The sequence below is a fragment of the Bombina bombina genome, chromosome 5 (genome assembly GCF_027579735.1).
Source record: "Bombina bombina isolate aBomBom1 chromosome 5, aBomBom1.pri, whole genome shotgun sequence".
Lineage (NCBI taxonomy): Eukaryota > Metazoa > Chordata > Amphibia > Anura > Bombinatoridae > Bombina > Bombina bombina.
Genome location: NC_069503.1, coordinates 751,774,068 through 751,794,601, shown reverse-complemented (window position 1 = coordinate 751,794,601; position 20,534 = coordinate 751,774,068). Strand labels below are relative to the sequence as shown.

The 20,534-nt window shown below is 37.2% G+C and overlaps 2 protein-coding genes and 1 non-coding gene across 3 annotated transcripts in view; 1 reads left to right on the top strand and 2 right to left on the bottom strand.

Annotated features, from left to right (window-relative positions):
- The window catches only part of LOC128660796 (biogenesis of lysosome-related organelles complex 1 subunit 4), a 75,099-nt gene that overhangs the window by 36,238 nt on the left and 18,327 nt on the right, over positions 1-20,534 (bottom strand). The window contains exons 2-3 of the mRNA XM_053714819.1: positions 10,294-10,365; positions 989-1,090 (exon numbers count right to left, since the gene is read on the bottom strand). Of these exons, the coding sequence (XP_053570794.1) occupies positions 989-1,090; positions 10,294-10,365 (174 nt within the window). The remainder of the gene's footprint in view (positions 1-988; positions 1,091-10,293; positions 10,366-20,534) is intronic.
- LOC128661838 (U2 spliceosomal RNA) lies at positions 12,574-12,765 on the bottom strand. The gene has a single exon (XR_008402636.1). It is a non-coding gene; the product is annotated as a U2 spliceosomal RNA (small nuclear RNA).
- Positions 16,290-20,534, top strand: part of LOC128660797 (uncharacterized) — a 77,807-nt gene continuing 73,562 nt past the window's right edge. The window contains exon 1 of the mRNA XM_053714820.1: positions 16,290-16,371. The gene's annotated coding sequence lies outside the window, so the exon portion shown is untranslated. The remainder of the gene's footprint in view (positions 16,372-20,534) is intronic.

The window sequence follows — 20,534 nt, the reverse complement described above, 5'->3', positions numbered from 1 at the left end:
AAATATATCCATTTATACATATAACATGTGGATACCTATGGACTCTCATCATCGTACGAAAGAAAAGACAATGCATTAGCACTTACTCCGAATGGTAAATGCACTGTAGTTTTTATTTCTAAGAAACTTCAACATTTACTTCAATTTGCTAGCCCCCCTGCCATGAGCCAATCTGAAAGTGTGCATATAAATAAAAGACTGTGCACAATCTGATAACAGAAGTAAATTGGAAAATCACTTAACCCCTTGCACCAAATAGACGTAGGTACTTTACCAAGCATACTGTATTGACGTAGTACCTACGTCCAACGCTGTGGCGCAGGTTGACAAGTGATTATTTTTTTATGGACTGCTACTTGCCTGATCTGCAATGAAAAAGTTGCTGTTCTTAAAGATTAGAAACTTAAGCGGCATTATACTACTAAACATGCTGATCAGTATGCAAAGTATGATGCAGAAGAAAGGTAGAGGCAAATTGCCCAACTCCAGAAAGGCCTGCACATGCATCAAAATCTCTTCAAGCCTGCAAAAAAGGAATGTGATGCAGCAGTTGAGGGTGTGTGAGCAGGTTGCAAAAGCAGGGAAGCAATTTACTGAAGGACAGTTTCTTAAATATTGCATGGTAAGCAAGCACTAACTAGTACTGTATATAGTGCAATTTTGTTTTTGAAGTTTGAAATTTTGCAAGCGGCCTCCATGGGAGAAGAAAACTTGTCTAGTGGCCCCCAGGTAATTTGTGTTTGAGACCCCTGATTTAGGGCATTAGAAATAATTGTTTTTAATAAAAAAAATTGTCGCGTACATTAAAATAAGATATCATTTATTTGCATACAGATTAAGGTAATTTATTATGGACCTGTGCAGTAAACTGTGGTTCAAATACACCAAAATCAAGACTGTCCTTGGTAAACATTTTATATTTTGGCTTAGCTAATATCGGTTGAACTGTAGAGGTCTATTACAGCAATAGGTGTCCATACTTACTTACCTCAAGTGAGTCAATTTTCTGATACAATTTTTTCATTTCTGCAGCTTTAGTGTAAATCTGAGGTACCTTCTCATTAATGACTTGAGCAGTGTCATTTCTTGTCTGTAAAATTTTAAAGATCGTTTGTCACAAATGTAGATACGTATGTTTTATTTTGCAATAGCGAACATAAAACAGTAAATACAGAGGTGCTACAAGCACTAACTTCAGCTACATGGAAGATTTTATAGGTGGGTTTAAAATTACTTCTCAAATTTGTGAGAAAGCGACGCACATTAATTAGGTCTGTTTTACAGATCACACTGTAAAATAAAATGAAAACACATCTCTCCTTGTTATCATCCAGGCGATCTGCATAAAAAGTAATACTTAAAGGGACAGTAAACAAACTTGTAATTACAAGACGTTTCTGTTGTGTTGCTACAGAATAACATATCAGCCAAGTCTGAACGTATTTTAAACAAATTAACATCCTTTTCATTGCAATGATTTATCAATAGCAAAACTCCACCCACCATGTGCCTTATTTGGAGGAGCCAATCAGGGCTTTAGTCTGCAGTCAGGAAGGCTAGTCCCGGCCATAAAGTTAGTATAAAGTAAATTGTTTTGCAGTTGTTATCTGATAAAGCCAATTAGAGACAGATTTATTGCAGCGTTAGTCTTGAGAAGTCAGCAGGGTGCATTTCACGTTCTGAGAATTAAAAATTGCTCAATTTTCAGAGCTAAATTACATGAAAAGGGAGGGAAAAAAAAGAATCATGAAAATATATTAAAAAGTTGTTTCATAACTAAATAGCTTATAAACATTCCAAGGTGTTTACTGTCCCTTTAATGTAGTTCTGCAAAGTTATACGCACTAAAAGGTAAATGGAATAAATAACAAAGAATACCAAATTTAATGAACTGTATCCAGTTTATATGTACAGAATTTTATATTTTCTAAACCAGATAATTAAGAATAGTAAAATGACTAAATAAAAAATGTAATACATTAGTGTTATTTAATTTACAGTACAATGGGCTTTGGAAGGGGTTCTATTAAACTGAAGTAGGGCCCAGTGAGGTCTTGATATGCCCTGAGTGAAACACTGGAAATGTTAGAGGTCTGTGTAAAATCCCAATACCTGGGTTACATGGATTAATCAAGTCTTGAGACAGATAAAAACAAGTGAGGCAATTTCTATTACACAGCAGATAAAGTTTTTGGAGCTGTAATCTGTGGATATGCTCTGATAAACCTCCTGACAATGAAAGTCTGCTCACAGCTGACCTTAGCATTTTTAAGAGACTTTTGTTGCTTTACCATTAGATGTTATAGAGTATTGGTTACAAAGCATGGAGTCTGAGTGATAAAATTAAATAAACTTAAAGGGACGGTATACTATAAAATATTTTTTCCATTAATGTGTTTCAAATTACTTTCTTTACCAGCTGCTGAGTATAAAATGTATGAGATTTGCTTTTTTAAGGCTTATTTGTATATACGAATTAGCTGATTTTGTGTTTTGAAGCCACAACCTAATAAAATAGGTTGAGCTTGTTGGTATAATCAGATCTCACATTGTGTCCACATAACTGCTTCTTTATCTTATATCTGTCGGTAAAACAATGACCAATACTTGGAGAGAACAATGGAAAATTAACATTTTATTACCTTATCTCTTCTATAACCCACTGAGAGTGTAATTTCTTCTACTAGCTCTGTTTACACAGCTTGGCCTTGAGGCCAAAAACTTTCAGGATGAGTGGGGATACCACAGGCTAAATAAACTATTTCAAATGCCAATATTAGGGTAATGGAAATACTTATAAACAATTTAATACACTCCAGCAGGTAAAGTGGATCATTGGGAACAAATTAAAAGGGGAGAACATTTTTGAGTAAACTGTCCCTTTAATACTAAAACATGCAACCTGCTGGCAATTGTTGTTATGTGCCATTATGATTTAATTCTGTTTAAAGGGATACTGAAACCTCTGAGATTGTATTTTTCAACTCATTTACAACCTTTTCCTAATTGGACTCAGCAGGAGAGATCAGATTTAAAGAAAAGGCTTTTTTATTCTAAAATTACTAAGTAGCAAAGTGGCAGCACCCATTACGTAAAGGAACAGTGCACTGTAAAATCAACACCTTTATAGTGTTCCTAATTGTCTACTTTACCAACTGGAGTTTATTAAATAACTTACAAATAGCGGAATGAGTGGAGGCTTCTCCTGATCAATAGCTCAGTATTTGGATTTAGGGATTCGCTGGGTGCGAAGTCCCAGGTAATGTTATAAATTAATAAAAAAAAAAGTTCCTGTATCCCCGGAAAAACTGGCAACACGCTGGTTTAAAAAAAAACAAACCTTATTTCTCAAAACATATAAAAAAGTATATAGAACATAAGAGCACCCTTTAAAAAACAATCATTGCGAAAAGGTCAGAAGTCGGCCATACTCATTTCAGGCTACCCTTAGCTTCTGACTCTGACCAATTTTGAACTATTTATAGATCATTCCCTTAATATCAATTAACACATAATAAATTCATCCACACTATACCAGATATTTACAGATTATATATGAACATGGAGTTAGCATTTTTATATATATTAAAAGGACACTGAACCCAATTTTTTTCTTTTGTGATTCAGATAGAGCATGCAATTTTAAGCAACTTTCTAATTTACTCCTATTATCAAATTTTCTTCATTCTCTTGGTATCTTTATTTGAAATGCAAGAATGTAAGTTTAGATGCCGGACCATTTTTGGTGAACACACTGTGTTGTTCTTGCTGATTGGTGGATAAATTCACCCACCAATAAACAAGTGCTCTCCATGGTTCTGAACCAATTAATAACTTAGATGCCTTCTTTTTCAAATAAAGAAAGCAAGAGAACAAAAAAAATTGACAATAGGAGTAAATTAGAAAGTTGCTTAAATTTGCATGCTCTATCTGAATCACACAAAAAAAAATTGGGTTCAGTGTCCCTTTAAATATGATCAACATCCCCAAGAGATAGCCGAAACCTTTGCTCAATATTATGAGAATCTCTACGATGGGAAGAAGGTGGCTGGGGGGGATCTAGATCGGCAGACAAACAACCTCCTGGGACAGGCTAGATTACCACAGATTCAAGACTCGGATCTGGCCATTTTAAATGCAGAGATTACGGCTATGGAAATACTGACAGTAATTAGGGACCTCAAAACGGGAAAAGCGCCAGGACCAGACGGACTAACAGGGGAATATTATAAATTATTTAGAAGAGAGCTGCTACCCCATATGTTGACCTTCTGTAATGGTATACTAGCGGGGAGGGAACTACCTCGGGATATGTTAAGAGCCAAGATAGTGGTGATACCTAAAATAGGGAAAAACCCAAAATACTGCCAAAATTACAGGCCCATTTCCCTGATTAACACAGATCTCAAAATCTTCACAAAAATTATAGCTAACAGACTTAAATCAATTCTACCAGCACTAATCCACAAAGACCAAGTGGGATTCATTAAAGATAGGGAAGCCCCGGACAATGTGAGGAGAATTCTAACCCTAGTAGATTACTTAAAGCAGACTAAGACTCCATCACTACTTTTATCACTTGACGCGGAAAAGGCGTTTGATAGGGTAGACTGGACCTTTATGTTTAAAGTCTTAGAAAACATGGGTTTTAAAGGAGCATTTATAAAGGCACTTACAACCATTTACTCAAGACCGACGGCAGTGGTGGGAGCAGCAGGATATATTTCAAGGCCCATTGATATTTTAAACGGAACCCGTCAAGGGTGCCCACTCTCGCCACTCCTGTTTGCCATTAGTATAGAACCACTTGCAGCGCTTATTAGGCATTCGATGGATATATCAGGGGTGAGGGTGTCCAATGACGAATATAAATTGACACTATTTGCAGATGACGTTTTGCTGACATTGACCAAGCCTCTGATCTCTCTACCTAATCTATATGACATTTTGGGAAAATTTTCAGACATTTCGGGCTATAAGATTAATCTAGATAAATGCGAAGCCTTACCCATTTGTCTTCCATCACATACCCAAAAGTCGATTGAGCTAAACTTTAATCTCACATGGGCAAAAACCCACATTACCTATTTGGGAGTCAAGATTAATAGTGCATTCTCTGAATTGTATAGAATGAATTATGTCCCTATTTATAAAGCCATTAGGAGAGACCTAAACAATTGGAAAAAGGGGAGATTTTCGTGGTATGGGAGACTTTCGGCTATTAAAATGAATGTCCTACCCAGGATTTTGTACCTTTTCAGAGCTCTGCCGGTTGGGGTCCCCCTGGCCGATCTAAATGCCCTACAAACTGATTTATTTCGATTTCTAAGGGGAGATGGGAAAGCGAGGATAGCGGCACAATTGTTAAAACAGCATAGACAGATAGGGGGAGTGGGAGTCCCGAACCTAGTGGATTACTATCATGCCTCCAGGCTGGCACAATCTGTCATCATGGAGAAAAAAACTTTCAGGGGGTTCTCTGGCCAAAAATTGAAGCAGATATTGAAGGCAGCGACAATCCGGCAGATATATTATGGGATCCCTTATGGAATACCAAAAAACTTGCATATAGGTCACCGGTAACATATGAATCTATACACATCTGGCATAAGATAACCAAACAGATGGACTTATTTAACCCTCACTCTCTATTGACACCCTTAAAACTTTTACTGCCAGTCGAACTTAGAAAAGCAGTGGGAAAATGGGAAAATAAGGGCCTCTATAGGGTCGCAGATTTTCTAGATGGGGAACTAATATCTACCTTTAATCAGATCAGAGATAAGATCCAACCACACACATTGAACTGGTTTCTCTACTTACAGATTTCATCAGCTATCTCAAAACACATGACTGACAGACTTAAGCAACCCTTGACTTCTATGGAAAAGATATGCAGCACACAAGCCAGAGGGAAACACGTGATTTCTCAGATATACTTGATATTGCAAAGAAAGAAGGCCATCCTTAAGACTCCTTTAATGGAGAGATGGGAAAGAGAGGTAGAGGAGGTGAAAGAACAGAAGCCATGGGAAAAGATCCTGTCAGAAGCAGGGAAAGGCATGCTTAGTGCAGATATGAAGGAAAACTGTTTGAAGGTGGCCTTTCGTTGGTATCTTACACCAGAAAGGACGGCTCACATTCAATCTGTAAATAGTGCTTTCTGCTATAGAGGATGTGGGAGGAGAGGGACGTACAGACATATGTGGTGGGACTGCCCAAAGGTCCGACCATTATGGGATAGGCTCTCGAGGCTGCTCAGTGACACATTAGATGAAAACATTGAACTAACGATAACTCAGGCAATTTTACATGAGAGGGTGGGCTCGCTGAACTCAGCGATCAACACTTTTATTAGGACTCTTTGTACTTGCTTACGCATCTGTATAGCTAGACATTGGAAGATGGGAGCACCGAGATGGACAGAAGTTTTAGATAAAATAAAAGATACATATACAATGTCAGAATTAGCAGCTTGGGCGCAAGGGAACACTGAGCAGTTTCAAAAAATATGGTTCTATTGGATTCTGAAAGGCTGCACTCGACCACACACCACTCAGGACAGAGATGAATGAGAGTAATCAAGACAGTAGGGGAGATAAGATATTTGTAGAGGAAATTCGAAGTTAGGGGACAGACCGGGTCTGGAGATATCTGACTTGCCTGACTGAGATCGTAATATGTTGATAGTAATTTTTCTTTTTCTTCAACAGAAATATTATTTGAGAGATGTCTAGAGAGCATGGAATCACCTGGTGAGAGGGAGGGATGGGAGGTTGGGGGAGTTAAGTTTGTTATTTTTAATGTATTGTTAATAATCAGCTCATGTTAAGGGGAAGGTGACTCTACTCAAAGCAGACCAGTCTTGAGGTGAAAGTAATACTTGATATATGTGCAGAGAAAACACAAGGTGGTAGGTGGGACATACGTGTATAAAACGAGTCATCTTCACCCGGTACTAGTGCTTTGTATTTTGTGTTTCAAAAATTCAATAAAAAAATATTTCAACTAAATATGATCAACATCATCATCTTCATTACAAAAAAATTATTAAATGTATCCATTATAATTTACTGTTCAAATTCTCCATTCTATTTATTAAGTTTAATTTGTTTTTATGTATTTGTATTCTTTACTTTTACAATTATTACTTGAGACATTTAAAAAAATGACATCAGTTTTAGGATTCAACCCACGAGGAGTTCTAATCTTCAAATGGAAGATCCAACACCCTTCTCGTCTGTCAAAGACTTTTCCCCGGTCTCCCCTCTCATGTTTGGGGATAAAAATCTAAAAATCTATACCCTGTACGCTTAGAAAACTTGTGTCTGAATTGGATCTAAAATGTCTTGCTATCAGTGTTTATGATTCAGGATTCTTTATAGTCCTTAAATGTTCTAGAACATCTGTCATTGAATACTCCTTTAGTACATCCTACATATTAGGCCTTACATCCTTGACAAGTCAATAAATATGATGTGTTGTATTACATCTTAACATGAAATTCTGTACTTTATTTTATATTCTTGTCCTGTAACCTCTGAGAGAAAAGTCTCCTCCTGATGTACAGGGAGTGCACAATTATTAGGCAAGTTGTATTTTTGAGGATTAATTTTATTATTGAACAACAACCATGTTCTCAATGAACCCAAAAAACTCATTAATATCAAAGCTGAATAGTTTTGGAAGTAGTTTTTAGTTTGTTTTTAGTTTTAACTATTTTAGGGGAATATCTGTGTGTGCAGGTGACTATTACTGTGCATAATTATTAGGCAACTTAACAAAAAACAAATATATATCCATTTCAATTATTTATTTTTACCAGTGAAACCAATATAACATCTCAACATTCACAAATATACATTTCTGACATTCAAAAACAAAACAAAAACAAATCAGTGACCAATATAGCCACCTTTCTTTGCAAGGACACTCAAAAGCCTGCCATCAATGGATTCTGTCAGTGTTTTGATCTGTTCACCATCAACATTGCGTGCAGCAGCAACCACAGCCTCCCAGACACTGTTCAGAGAGGTGTACTGTTTGCCCTCCTTGTAAATCTCACATTTGATGATGGACCACAGGTTCTCAATGGGGTTCAGATCAGGTGAACAAGGAGGCCATGTCATTAGATTTTCTTCTTTTATACCCTTTCTTGCCAGCCACGCTGTGGAGTACTTGGACGCGTGTGATGGAGCATTGTCCTGCATGAAAATCATGTTTTTCTTGAAGGATGCAGACTTCTTCCTGTACCACTGCTTGAAGAAGGTGTCTTCCAGAAACTGGCAGTAGGACTGGGAGTTGAGCTTGACTCCATCCTCAACCCGAAAAGGCCCCACAAGCTCATCTTTGATGATACCAGCCCAAACCAGTACTCCACCTCCACCTTGCTGGCGTCTGAGTCGGACTGGAGCTCTCTGCCCTTTACCAATCCAGCCACGGGCCCATCCATCTGGCCCATCAAGACTCACTCTCATTTCATCAGTCCATAAAACCTTAGAAAAATCAGTCTTGAGATATTTCTTGGCCCAGTCTTGACTTTTCAGCTTGTGTGTCTTGTTCAGTGGTGGTCGTCTTTCAGCCTTTCTTACCTTGGCCATGTCTCTGAGTATTGCACGCCTTGTGCTTTTGGGCACTCCAGTGATGTTGCAGCTCTGAAATATGGCCAAACTGGTAGCAAGTGGCATCTTGGCAGCTGCACGCTTGACTTTTCTCAGTTCATGGGCAGTTATTTTGCGCCTTGGTTTTTCCACACGCTTCTTGCGACCCTGTTGACTATTTTGAATGAAACGCTTGATTGTTCGATGATCACGCTTCAGAAGCTTTGCAATTTTAAGAGTGCTGCATCCCTCTGCAAGATATCTCACTATTTTTTACTTTTCTGAGCCTTTCAAGTCCTTCTTTTGACCCATTTTGCCAAAGGAAAGGAAGTTGCCTAATAATTATGCACACCTGATATAGGGTGTTGATGTCATTAGACCACACCCCTTCTCATTACAGAGATGCACATCACCTAATATGCTTAATTGGTAGTAGGCTTTCGAGCCAATACAGCTTGGAGTAAGACAACATGCATAAAGAGGATGATGTGGTCAAAATACTCATTTGCCTAATAATTCTGCACTCCCTGTATATATGTACATGTCTAGCATCTCTTACACCCTACAACAACACATTCTTCTAGGTAACCAAGTTCTTATAGTCTATGTTTTCAACAAAGGGAGACCATATATTTTCGCTGTCCATGCTACAAATCTACATCCTGTAATTCCTACATCCTGCAATTCCTTTAATACTGTATCATCCTATAAGATAGGTAAACAACTCTTCAATGTATTACATACTTTAGAGTATTCCTGACTATATGTAGGGACGAAACAGGGTTTTCTTTCTTTCTTTCTCTTTTTTTTTTGTCTATATTGCAACAAATTACCACTGGGGATATTATCCACAGCTACTTTACTCATTTCAAGCAACTCCCTGTCATATCCTTTATCCCTGAGTCTATCCATATTAATCTTCAAAACAAATGTGTGTCTTGTGGTCTACAATTATTTTTTGTTCTAATGAACTGTCCCCCTTGGTCATCAATTAAAGAGACAATCCGGCCAAAATTGGAATCCACATGAATACATTTCAGTTTTGAATAGGAGCATTTTGTGAGAAAAAAAATCAGTTTTCTGTTTAGTGCGTGTGGTAAAATTCTGTGATTTTATATACATTTATATTCTGAGGAAGAGGATTGTTCATTCCCCGTTTTGGCCAAAATCCTGATACATAATTTACAGTATAAAATCATTCAAATTTAGCACCTATATGGGGTCTCTCCACTCTCCCCTTCTGTCTCAGCATATGTAGTTCCCAGGTACAGTGCTTCAAGTACTCCAAGAGGCAGCTCTCATCTAGAAAAGGCACTAACCATTAAAGGGATATTTTACTTTAAAAGATTTCAACCCTTTAATGTGTTCTGAATGAGCCATTTTACCAGCTGGAGTGTTTAATTTATCAGTTAAAATAGCTGATTTTGCGTGTTAAAGCCACATATGAATACTTTTTTTATTCTTTAAAACCTATGTAAACAACAATTAGCAACAGCCCAGTGGGGGGTGAGAGTGACAGAAACTAAAATGTTTATTTTCAATTGCTTTCTCTAATATGGCATGGCCTACTTATTTGTTTTTACTCCTAAATGTACACAAATCAAACTAAAAATAAATCAAATTACAAATAATGTATCTACAAACAGAACTGCATCTGAGGATATTTAAAAAAAATAAAATAAACTCTGCTTACCATATCTAACATTCCAACAAATTCATCAACTCGAATCAGCAAATCTTCCAAACTCTTCTCCAAAGTCTCAGTCTGAAGACAAGATATATAAAGCTTAATTAGCAACTAGTGGCACACATTTAAATATATAATATAAACATTGAGTAAACATTTAATGGTGCACCATGTTATGATGCATTTCAAATACTATTGAAGTCTGGTGACAGAATTCCGTCATGCGGTTGCAGAATGTCATTGAAAGAAAAGGATTGCATTATAAGCTCATAATACAAACTTAACCATTAAAGGGCCATTATAGTCATTTTTGATAATAGGGTTAATATAAAGCTTGGGCATACAATTAGCGCAATATAAACATTTTATGGGCCAGATTACAAGTGAAGCAGTATTTAACGATCTTGCTTAAGCGCTAACTCTGCTCCACTTTTTTTGCTGCATTGACTTATATTACTGAGTGCGCAATATTCTAAGTTTGGCTTTTTGCGTTCGTCAGGTAGCGCTCGTATTGCAAGTTGAAAGTAAAGTGTTTTTGCTTGCGCACTAACCTGACACACATAAAAAGACAAACTTAGAATACTGCACACTCGATAATGTATTCCCCCATAGAAGTCAATAGAGCAAAAAAAGTGGAAAAAACACCTTATTTGTGCGCAAACCTGATGTCTATATATGTATGCACATGTATTTGTGTTTATTTGTGTATATATGGCTTTAAATACATATACTCACATATTATATAGATATATATAATTATTTTTTTTTGCATATTTGCTGAAACAGTGTAAAAAAAATAATCACATCTTAAATGGACGCTAAACACTAAAAACATTGCATGCACCTCCCTCTACTCATGGGTGCCGCCATTATGGAACTAGGTTACACTGCAGGTATCTGAAGGAAAGTCACTGCACATGTGCAGACAGGTCAGCACTTGAATGTAGTGAAAGTTATATTTCAGCAATGCGGCACCCATGACTAGAGGGAGGTTGGTGAATAACCTCAATACAATGCTTATAAAATGTATTTAGTGTCCCTTTAATTCCTCACTGACTAATTTTTTGTAGCATAACTGCAATACTTACTAGGCAGCACACCTTACAATCTGAGCTATGGCAATAACATTTAAAGTGACTGACTAAATTGTGATTGGCCTAGTATATGCCAAACACCCTAAGAGGACATATAAAAGAAACCGGTTTAATTTTAATAAGAAAACTGAATACGCTGGGCTAGATTACAAGTGGCAAGCTAATGATAGGGCGCACGATAAACAGTTTAGCTTGACCGCACTACTATAAGCATGCCACGGATATTACAAGTCCATGGTAAAGTACACTAACCAGAAAAGGGTTAGCACGGTAGACTTTGTTCTAGTGCACAGTCAACTTTGTTCAATGGATATCGCACCCGAGCTAATTACAAGTTGAAGGTTATTCAGCTGCACTTGAGAGCAAGCTGAAACAGCACTAGAATATTTAGCGCACCTAGACACCTGAAGTAAACGATAAGGGTAAAAAAACGTTGCACAAAACGCATTAGAAAGTATTCCACACATGTATAAATTTTTTAATTAAAAAATATATATATATATAATTTTAATATTGAAAAATATGTTTTAAAGGGGTTAAAAAAAAAGATATAGTATATGGCAAGATGTTTGACTGGAAAGGGCTCCAGTGTATATAGATATGTCTAAATATGTTTATTTATACATCATGTCTATAAAGCATGGTCGACTTTGTTCAATGGATATCGCACCTGAGTTAATTGCAAGTTGAAAGTTATTTGTTGCCCTTGAGCGCAATCTGAAACGGTACTAGAACATTTAGCGCACCTAGGTACCAGAAGTAAACTTTAAGTGTTAAAAAATAAGTTGCACAAAACACATTAAAAGTACTCCACACATATATACACTTTTTAATAAAAAAAGAAATTATATATATATATATATAATTTTAATGATGAAAAATATGTTTTAAAGGGGTTAAAAAATAGATAAAAAGATTTATAGTATATGGCAAGGTGTTTGACTGGAAAGGGCTCCAGTGTATATAGATATGTCTAAATATGTGTATTTATACATGCCTATAAAATGTGCAGGGGTGTGGAACTTTATTTAAAAAAATATATACTTGTCCTAGGGACTAAAGCAGTAGCCTAATCTACTTGTCCCTCATGACAATCTACTTGTCCTGACACGCAAAATAATTTATCAGAAAATATAACTTTTACCTCATATATTCACAATAAAAATCTATATCATATATTTATTTTTATTTTTTTCTTTGCACCGGCCTGGAGGTACTGCAATACCAGGTCAATGCGTGGAGTGGACAGAGCAAGCTCTTCTTCCATCTCCCTGTTCCAAAAATCCATTCAATATATGGTCCCCAGATAGGGGACGTATCAGATATTAAAAACTGATAAGAACAGATACTACACTTGATCTTAGCCAAAAGGCCGAGAAGCGATAGCTATATCATATTTATGTCACATAGGGGTACTATTAACACCATCCAACAATTAAAACAATTTCAAATAAAATCCTGTTATATAAGACAACATACAGGCAAGGAACAAAGTTGATTACACATTGCTAACACAAATAAAGCATTTGAATTACATACAACAATAAAAAAAAAAGTATGCCAAAATTAAGTACAACTTTTTTTATTATACATATTATATATATATATATTAGATCAGAGTATCAGGATACAGTATGCATAAGCACCTGAACATAGCTGTGAAACATTAGCTCTGTGTACAGAAGAACATGGGTATAGCTGGCACACATCAGCACAATGTACAGAGCAGAGGAACCTGGATATAGCTGGCACACAGTCAGTGTACAGAGGAACCTGGGTATAGCTTGCACAACAAGCAAACATCAAATCTTACGAATACACTTCACATTTAACATACGGCCAAAAGCAGCTGCTGGTCAAAAAAAGTAATAGTAGTAACTTAGCTTTTAAAAACATCAGTGCAGGGTATACGACTGCACTAAAACAGTGCTTGACAAAAATGTTTAAAAACTATGAGCTAGCCCAAAAAACTAGGAAACTGATATGAGAGAAAAAAAAAAGAGAGAGAAAAAGAGAAAAAAAAAAGAGAGAGAAAAAGAGAAAAAAAAAAAAGAGAGAGAAAAAGAGAAAGAAAAAAAAGAGAAAGAAAGAGAAAAAGAGAAAAAAAGAGAAAGAGAGAAAGAGAGAAAGAGAGAAAAAGAGAGAGAGAGAGAGAGAGAGAGAGAGAGAGAGAGAGAGAAATACGTGGTAAAGACGATTTGCTGAATTTCAAACCGAGCATCAAAATGGGGAAGAAAGGGGATTTAAGTGACCTTGAACGTGGCATAGTTGTTGGTGCCAGATGGGCTGGTCGGAGTATTTCAAAAACTGCTAATCTACTGGGATTTTCACGCACAACCTTCTCTAGGGTTTACAGAGAATGGTCCAAAAAAAGAGTAAATATCCAGTGAGCGATAGTTGTGTGGACCAAAATGCCTTGTTGATGTCAGAGGAGAATGGGCAGACTGGTTTGAGATGATAGAAATGCAACAGTAACTCAAATAACCACTCGTTATGACCAAAGTATGCAGAATACCATCTCTGAACACACAACACGTCGGACCTTGAAACAGATGGGCTACAGCTGCAGAAGACGACACCGGGTGCCAATCCTGTCAGCTGAGAACAGGAAACTGAGGCTACAATTCGCACAGGCTCACCAAAATTGGACAAGAGGAGATTGGAAAAACGTTGCCTGGTCTAATGAGTCTCAATTTCAGCTGCAACATGCAGATGGTAGGGTCAGAATTTTGCGTAAACAACATAAAAGCATGGATCCATCCTGCCCTGTATCAACAGTTTAGGCTGGTGGTGTAATGGTGTGGGGGATATTTTCTTGGCACACTTTGGGCACCTTAGTACCAATTGAGCATCATGTAAATGTCACAGTCTACCTGAGTATTGTTGCTGACCATGTCCATCCCTTTATGACTACAGTGTACCCATCTTCTGATGGCTACTTTCAGCAGGATAATGAGCCATGTCACAAAGCTTAAATCATCTCAAACTGGTTTCTTGAACATGACAATGAGTTCACTGTACTCTGATGGCCTCCACAGTCACCAGATCTTAATCCAATAGAGCACCTTTGGGATGTGGTGGAACGGGAGATTCACATCATGGATGTGCAGCTGAAAAATCTGCAGCAACTGCGTGATGCTATCATGCCAATATGGACAAAATGTCTGACGAATGTTTCCAACACCTTGTTGAATCTATGCCATGAAGAATTAAGGCAGTTCTGAAAGCAAAAGGGGGCCTAACCCAGTACTAGCAAGGTGTACCTATTAAAGTGGTGTGTGTATGTATGTATGTATGTATGTATGTGTACCAGACTGGGTACACATCCAAAGTGACTGTAAAACCCACAGCCCTGAATACTTACATATAGCTGTACAGTTTCCAGCAACTCAGGCAGTTAACCCCCGACCAGCCTGGGTGACAAGCGCAAAGGGAAAATTACAAACCAAAATTATCAACACAACATACAGAAAACCTTGCACTCTCCAGCAAGCACACATTAATGTTTGGCGCTAGATGCAGCTAACTCTACCATTTTTGCTTTTAAATATTGTGGGTTTTACAGTGACTTAGGATGTGAGTGCAGTCTATTTCTGTGTTTTGTATGTGCTTAGGGAAATTACAATGTCCTGTTTTACCCTGGTTGGTTCGTTTGAAAGCATGTATTGTGCGGCTGCTGCAGGTTAGGGGCCCAGGAGAGGAGTACCTTGACGTGGTCCTAGGCTTAAACCATTAGGCACTAGATGCAACTAATTCTCCCATTTTTGCTTTTAAACGGTTTAAGCCTAGGACCACGTCAAGGTTTCTCCTCTCCTGTGTCCCTAACCAGCAGCCACACATTGCATGCTTTCAAACAAACACAACACAAAATGTGGCACTCTCTAGCAAGCACACAGTCATTTTTTAAATCAGAGAGTTAGTTGCATCTGGCACCAAATGGTTCTCAGTTTGTTTGTTTGAAAGCATGCAGTGTATGTGTGCAGGTTAGGGTCCCAGGAGCAGAGAGACCTTGAAGTGGTCCTGGGCTTAAACTGGTTTTGTATTCCCTTGGTATTATTTGTTGAAGAGATACCTAGGTATGTGTCTGGAGCACTATGTGGCAAGAAATAATGCGGTCATCTAGTGCTCTTGCAAATGGATAACATTCTTGTAAAGTGCTGCCATATAGTGCTCCAGACATGTGCACACTCCTGAGCTTACATCACTGCATTTCAACAAAAGATACCAAGATAATGAAGAAAATTTGATCACAGAAGCAAATTAGAAAGTTGTTTAAAATTCCACGATTCATGAAATACATTTTTTTTAGTTTAATTTCCCTTTAAGGCACAGTGGGAGTAAATACATTAAACTGTCAAATACATCAAAATGATTAACTAAATAAGAGTACAATTTTACATTTTTTAAATGAAGATTTTAAATGTAAAAAAAATAAGGGAGAAAAATGTTCTAAGAGCAGATAAATAGGGGAACCTGGGAGACTGCAAAAGGTTTGGGCAAATAAAGAAATCCCTGAAAATAAGAGACGGTTGGCTACCTTCCGCCTCTAGTCATGTGTGCTGTCAGTGCATTCCAGTGCGGACGTGTTTGTACAAGTGCAGCAAGTCTCCGTCACATACCTGCAGTAGAATCTACATTACAAAACTGCGGCACATGAAATGAAACTTGTTAAAACAAAACAACAACATACTTACTGAATATAGGTTTTCATTTTTAGAAAGTGTCTCTGGAGCTTTTCACTTTTTTTCAATTGTGAATGTCTGAATTACACCAGTACTGACTGGATTGGCCTGGGAGCATGCCTATAGGAACTGGCAGCAGTTTACCTCTGTGAAATAGTACAACACTTTTGGCTAGATTACAAGTGGAGCACTAACACTTTGTAATACCAGCGCACGATAATGTGTGCTGGTATTACAAGTTAAAATCGCAATGCGAGCCTCGTTCTGATGCAGTCAGAGATGGCATCAGAAACTCGCGCAGGAAGGGGGTAAGTAGAGCATCATTTTTAAATATATAGGTATATACACATACTAACACATAAATATATATTTCTATCAGCATATACCTGTACCTATACATTTACAATGCGGCCTATGGGAACACACAGTTCCCATAGACTGTAATGTAAAGTCACTTTTCAGTGCTCCCAGTTTTTTTTGTTTGTTTTAAAAATTAAAAGAAAAATGCTACTTTTTAAAAAAAAATAAATTAAAAAAACTACAATGCCCTCTACTTTGAGGGCAGTTGGGGCACTTTTAGAAAATCAACCAGAGATCTAATCGATGGCTAATTTTTGTAGCACGAATTGCTACCGCGAGCTTACAGTAGCAATAACCAGCCACTTGGAATGGCTGGTTAATTATTGCGCTCCCGCAAAACGGCCAAATTTGCCCGTTTGCAGGAGCACAATAATTTAGTGTTCCATTTGTAATCTAGCCCTTTGTCTGGAACGTAATTGTGCTTAAACATGAACATTCTGTAAAAAAAAATCATTTAAATACAAAACTAGAATTTCCTTTTAAAAGCGGTGATCAAGCAGTGTCAATGGGGGAAACAATTTATGGTTCTATCTAGAAGATATTATCCCATGTTCTTGGATTTGTAGTTCTAAAAACTGAGAATTTGTGTCTGAAGAATTAAAGGGACATGAAATCCACAAGTTTTCTTCCATGATTCACATTATACATTTTTAAGCAACTTTAAAATTTACTTCTGTTATCAATTTTGCTTTATTCTCTTGGTATCTTTTATTGAAGAAGCAGCAATGAACTTCTGGGAGCCAGCTGTACACATTTGTAAACCAATTAAATTGGTATACAAGTTCAGACACCAATCAGCAGCAAGCTCCTAAATCTATCAAGATATGCTTTTCAACAAGGGATATCAAGAGAATTAAGCGAATTAGATCATATGAAGTAAATTAGATTTTTTTTTAAATTGTATGCTCTATATGAATCATAAGAGCACAATTTTGGGTTTCATGCCTCTTTAACATACATACCACTTCTTCACAGCAAAAATGTTATAAACATACAAAGTTAATAAATAAATCGTAAAGGGACATGAACACAACATTTTTCTTTTATGACTCAGAGCATACCATTTTCAGATTTACTTCTGACATAAAGACCTCATGATTGTAGATTGTGATGGGTTAACTTTTTCTCTGCATTAATTATTATGTTTTTTTCTCCAGGATTATTTTTCTGAGTTTATCCCTTAAAATAACAGACCTCCTGTTGTAAATAGTGTCTAAAGTCTGGTGTCTCAAGTCAGTTAAGGATTGAGGCAGAGCTCCTCTTCACCACATAGCCCTGAATAAAATCTTATATTATTTTATGCATTTAACTAAGACATTCAAGTATCTTACACTAAACATGTCATGTTTGGCATAAAAAGAATGATGTCACACTGGGATTTCTTATAAGGGTATGTGTATTGTAGATACATAACTAAAATTAACATATAACTTCAGCCAGGTATTGCAACTTTGGGTTTATGGTGTGCCATAAAAAAGGGTTGGCTACTTCCCTTGCCCACTCTGGAAGCAGTCTGGTCAAAACCTGACCTCAGCAAAAAATGTATTTAACTATGGTTTCAGAAAAATAATATTGTCATTCTACATGGGAGCGCAAGTAACCAACTTTTCATGCCAAGCTCCCTTGGGACAGATATCTAAGCTAATACAGTATTAGGTTCGGTTTTTTACTCCTTTTTATTTTTTTTAAAACTGTTGTGTTTTTGTATGTATCTGTTTAATTACATTTTATATATAAATGCACTGTGATTTTTTTTGTTCATAATAAATGTTGTTTATTATGTTCTTGCCTTTGTCTAAATTTTGAACCACAATGCTGAAGAGACTGGTAATAACGGTAGTGTTTTTAGATAGATTTTTTCCAAATTTTGATTTGGGATTTTAGCCTGTTACTCTGGGTTTTTCCCTTAGGATTTCCCATTTAATAATCTTAAAGTGACATGAAAACCAAACTTTTTATTTCATGATTTAGATCAGACATCTTCAAACTTAGCCCTCCAGAGGTTCTGGAACTACATTTCCCATGATGCTTAGCCAGCATATCAACTGGCTAAGCATCATGGGAAATGTAGTTCCAAAACCTCTGGAGGGCCAAGTTTGAGGATGTCTATTTTAGATAGAGAATACAATTTGAAACAACTTTCCAATATACCTCTTATCAATGCTCCATTCTCTTGGTATCCTTTATAGAAGGTGCAGCAAAGCGCTACTGGAAACTAGCTGAACACATCAGGTGAGCCAATGAAAATAGGCATATATGTGCAGCCACCAAGAAGCAGCTAGCCTCCATCTCATCAGCCTTGTTTTGGGTTTAATTGTCCCTTTAAGGTGGTGGGAGCAGAGATAGTTTAGTGTGGGTGATGTTAAAGTGGAGTGTGGGCATTTTTCTGTGTTCAGTACAGATGAGAGTGTATGTTAAACCTTGCACTCACTGAACTAAGTCACAGGCTTGCCAGGAGTGGCTAGACTGTGACAAACTGTTACGGTGAAAAGGGTCTGTTAACCCTTTTTGTGACACACTGGTGATTGGTGCAGGGTCAGTTAACCCTGTACATCACAACCTGGTGGTAAAAAAAATAAAGATTAAAATACCCCTTTACTGCCACCCACACTAATTATACTATTTAAGTTGTCACCACCAGGAGACTTTAAGCATAGGGAGTCCTTGGTCATCCAAACCTAATAAATAAATAAAAAAATAAAAAAAGGAAATTTATGCTTACCTGATAAATTGATTTTTTCTACGATACGACGAGTCCACGGATTTCATCCTTACTTGTGGGATATTATCCTCCTGCTAACAGGAAGTGGCAAAGAGCACGACAGCAGAGCTGTATATATAGCTTCTCCCTTCCCCTCCACCCCCAGTCATTCGACAGAAGGTTATAGGAAGAGAAAGGAAAAGCTAAAAGGTGCAGAGGTGACTGAAGTTGTAAATAATAAAAATATAATCTGTCTAAAATTGACACGGAGGGCCGTGGACTCGTCGTATCGTAGAAGAAATCAATTTATCAGGTAAGCATAAATTTCCTTTTCTTCTACAAGATACGACGAGTCCACAGATTTCATCCTTACTTGTGTGATACAATACCAAAGCTACAGGACACGGATAAAAGGGAAGGACAAGACAGAGACCTAAACGGAAGGCACCACTGCTTGAAGAACTTTTCTCCCAAAAACAGCCTCAGAAGAAGCAAAAAGTATCAAATTTGGAAAATTTGGAAAAAGTATGAAGGGACGACCAAGTCGCAGCCTTACAAATCTGTTCAACAGATGCATAGTTTTTAAAGGCCCATGTGGAAGCCACAGCCCTAGTAGAATGAGCCGTAATTCTTTGAGGAGGCTGCTGTCCACTGTCCAGCAGTCTCATATGCAAGGCGGATGATACTTCTCAGCCATAAAGAAAGAGAGGTAGCCGTAGATTTCTGACCCCTACGCTTTCCAGAATAAACAATGAATAATGAAGATGATTGACGGAAATCCTTAGTTGCCTGTAAGTAAAACTTTAAGGCACGGACCACGTCCAGGTTATGTAACAAACGCTCCTTCTTAGAAGAAGGATTAGGACACAATGAAGGAACAACAATTTCCTGATTAATATTCTTATTCGAAACAACCTTAGGAAGAAAACCAGGTTTGGTACGTAAAACCACCTCATCAGAATGAAATATGAGATAAGGCGAATCACACTGTAACGCTGAAAGCTCAGAAACTCTTCGAGCAGAAGAAATAGCAACCAAAAACAGAACTTTCCAAGACAACAATTTAATATCTATGGAATGCATAGGTTCAAACGGAACCCCTTGAAGAACACGAAGAACTAAATTTAAACTCCAGGGAGGAGTAATTGGTCTAAATACAGGCTTAATTCTAGATAGAGCCTGACAAAAAGACTGAACATCTGGCACATCTGCCAAACGTTTGTGAAACAAAATTGACAAAGCAGAAATTTGTCCCTTTAAGAAACTTGCTGATAACCCTTTCTCCAATACTTCTTGGAGAAAAGACAGAATCCTAACTTCACTCCATGAGTAACCCTTGGATTCACACCAATAAAGATATTTACGCCATATCTTATGATAGAGTTTTCTAGTGACTGGCTTTCTAGCCTG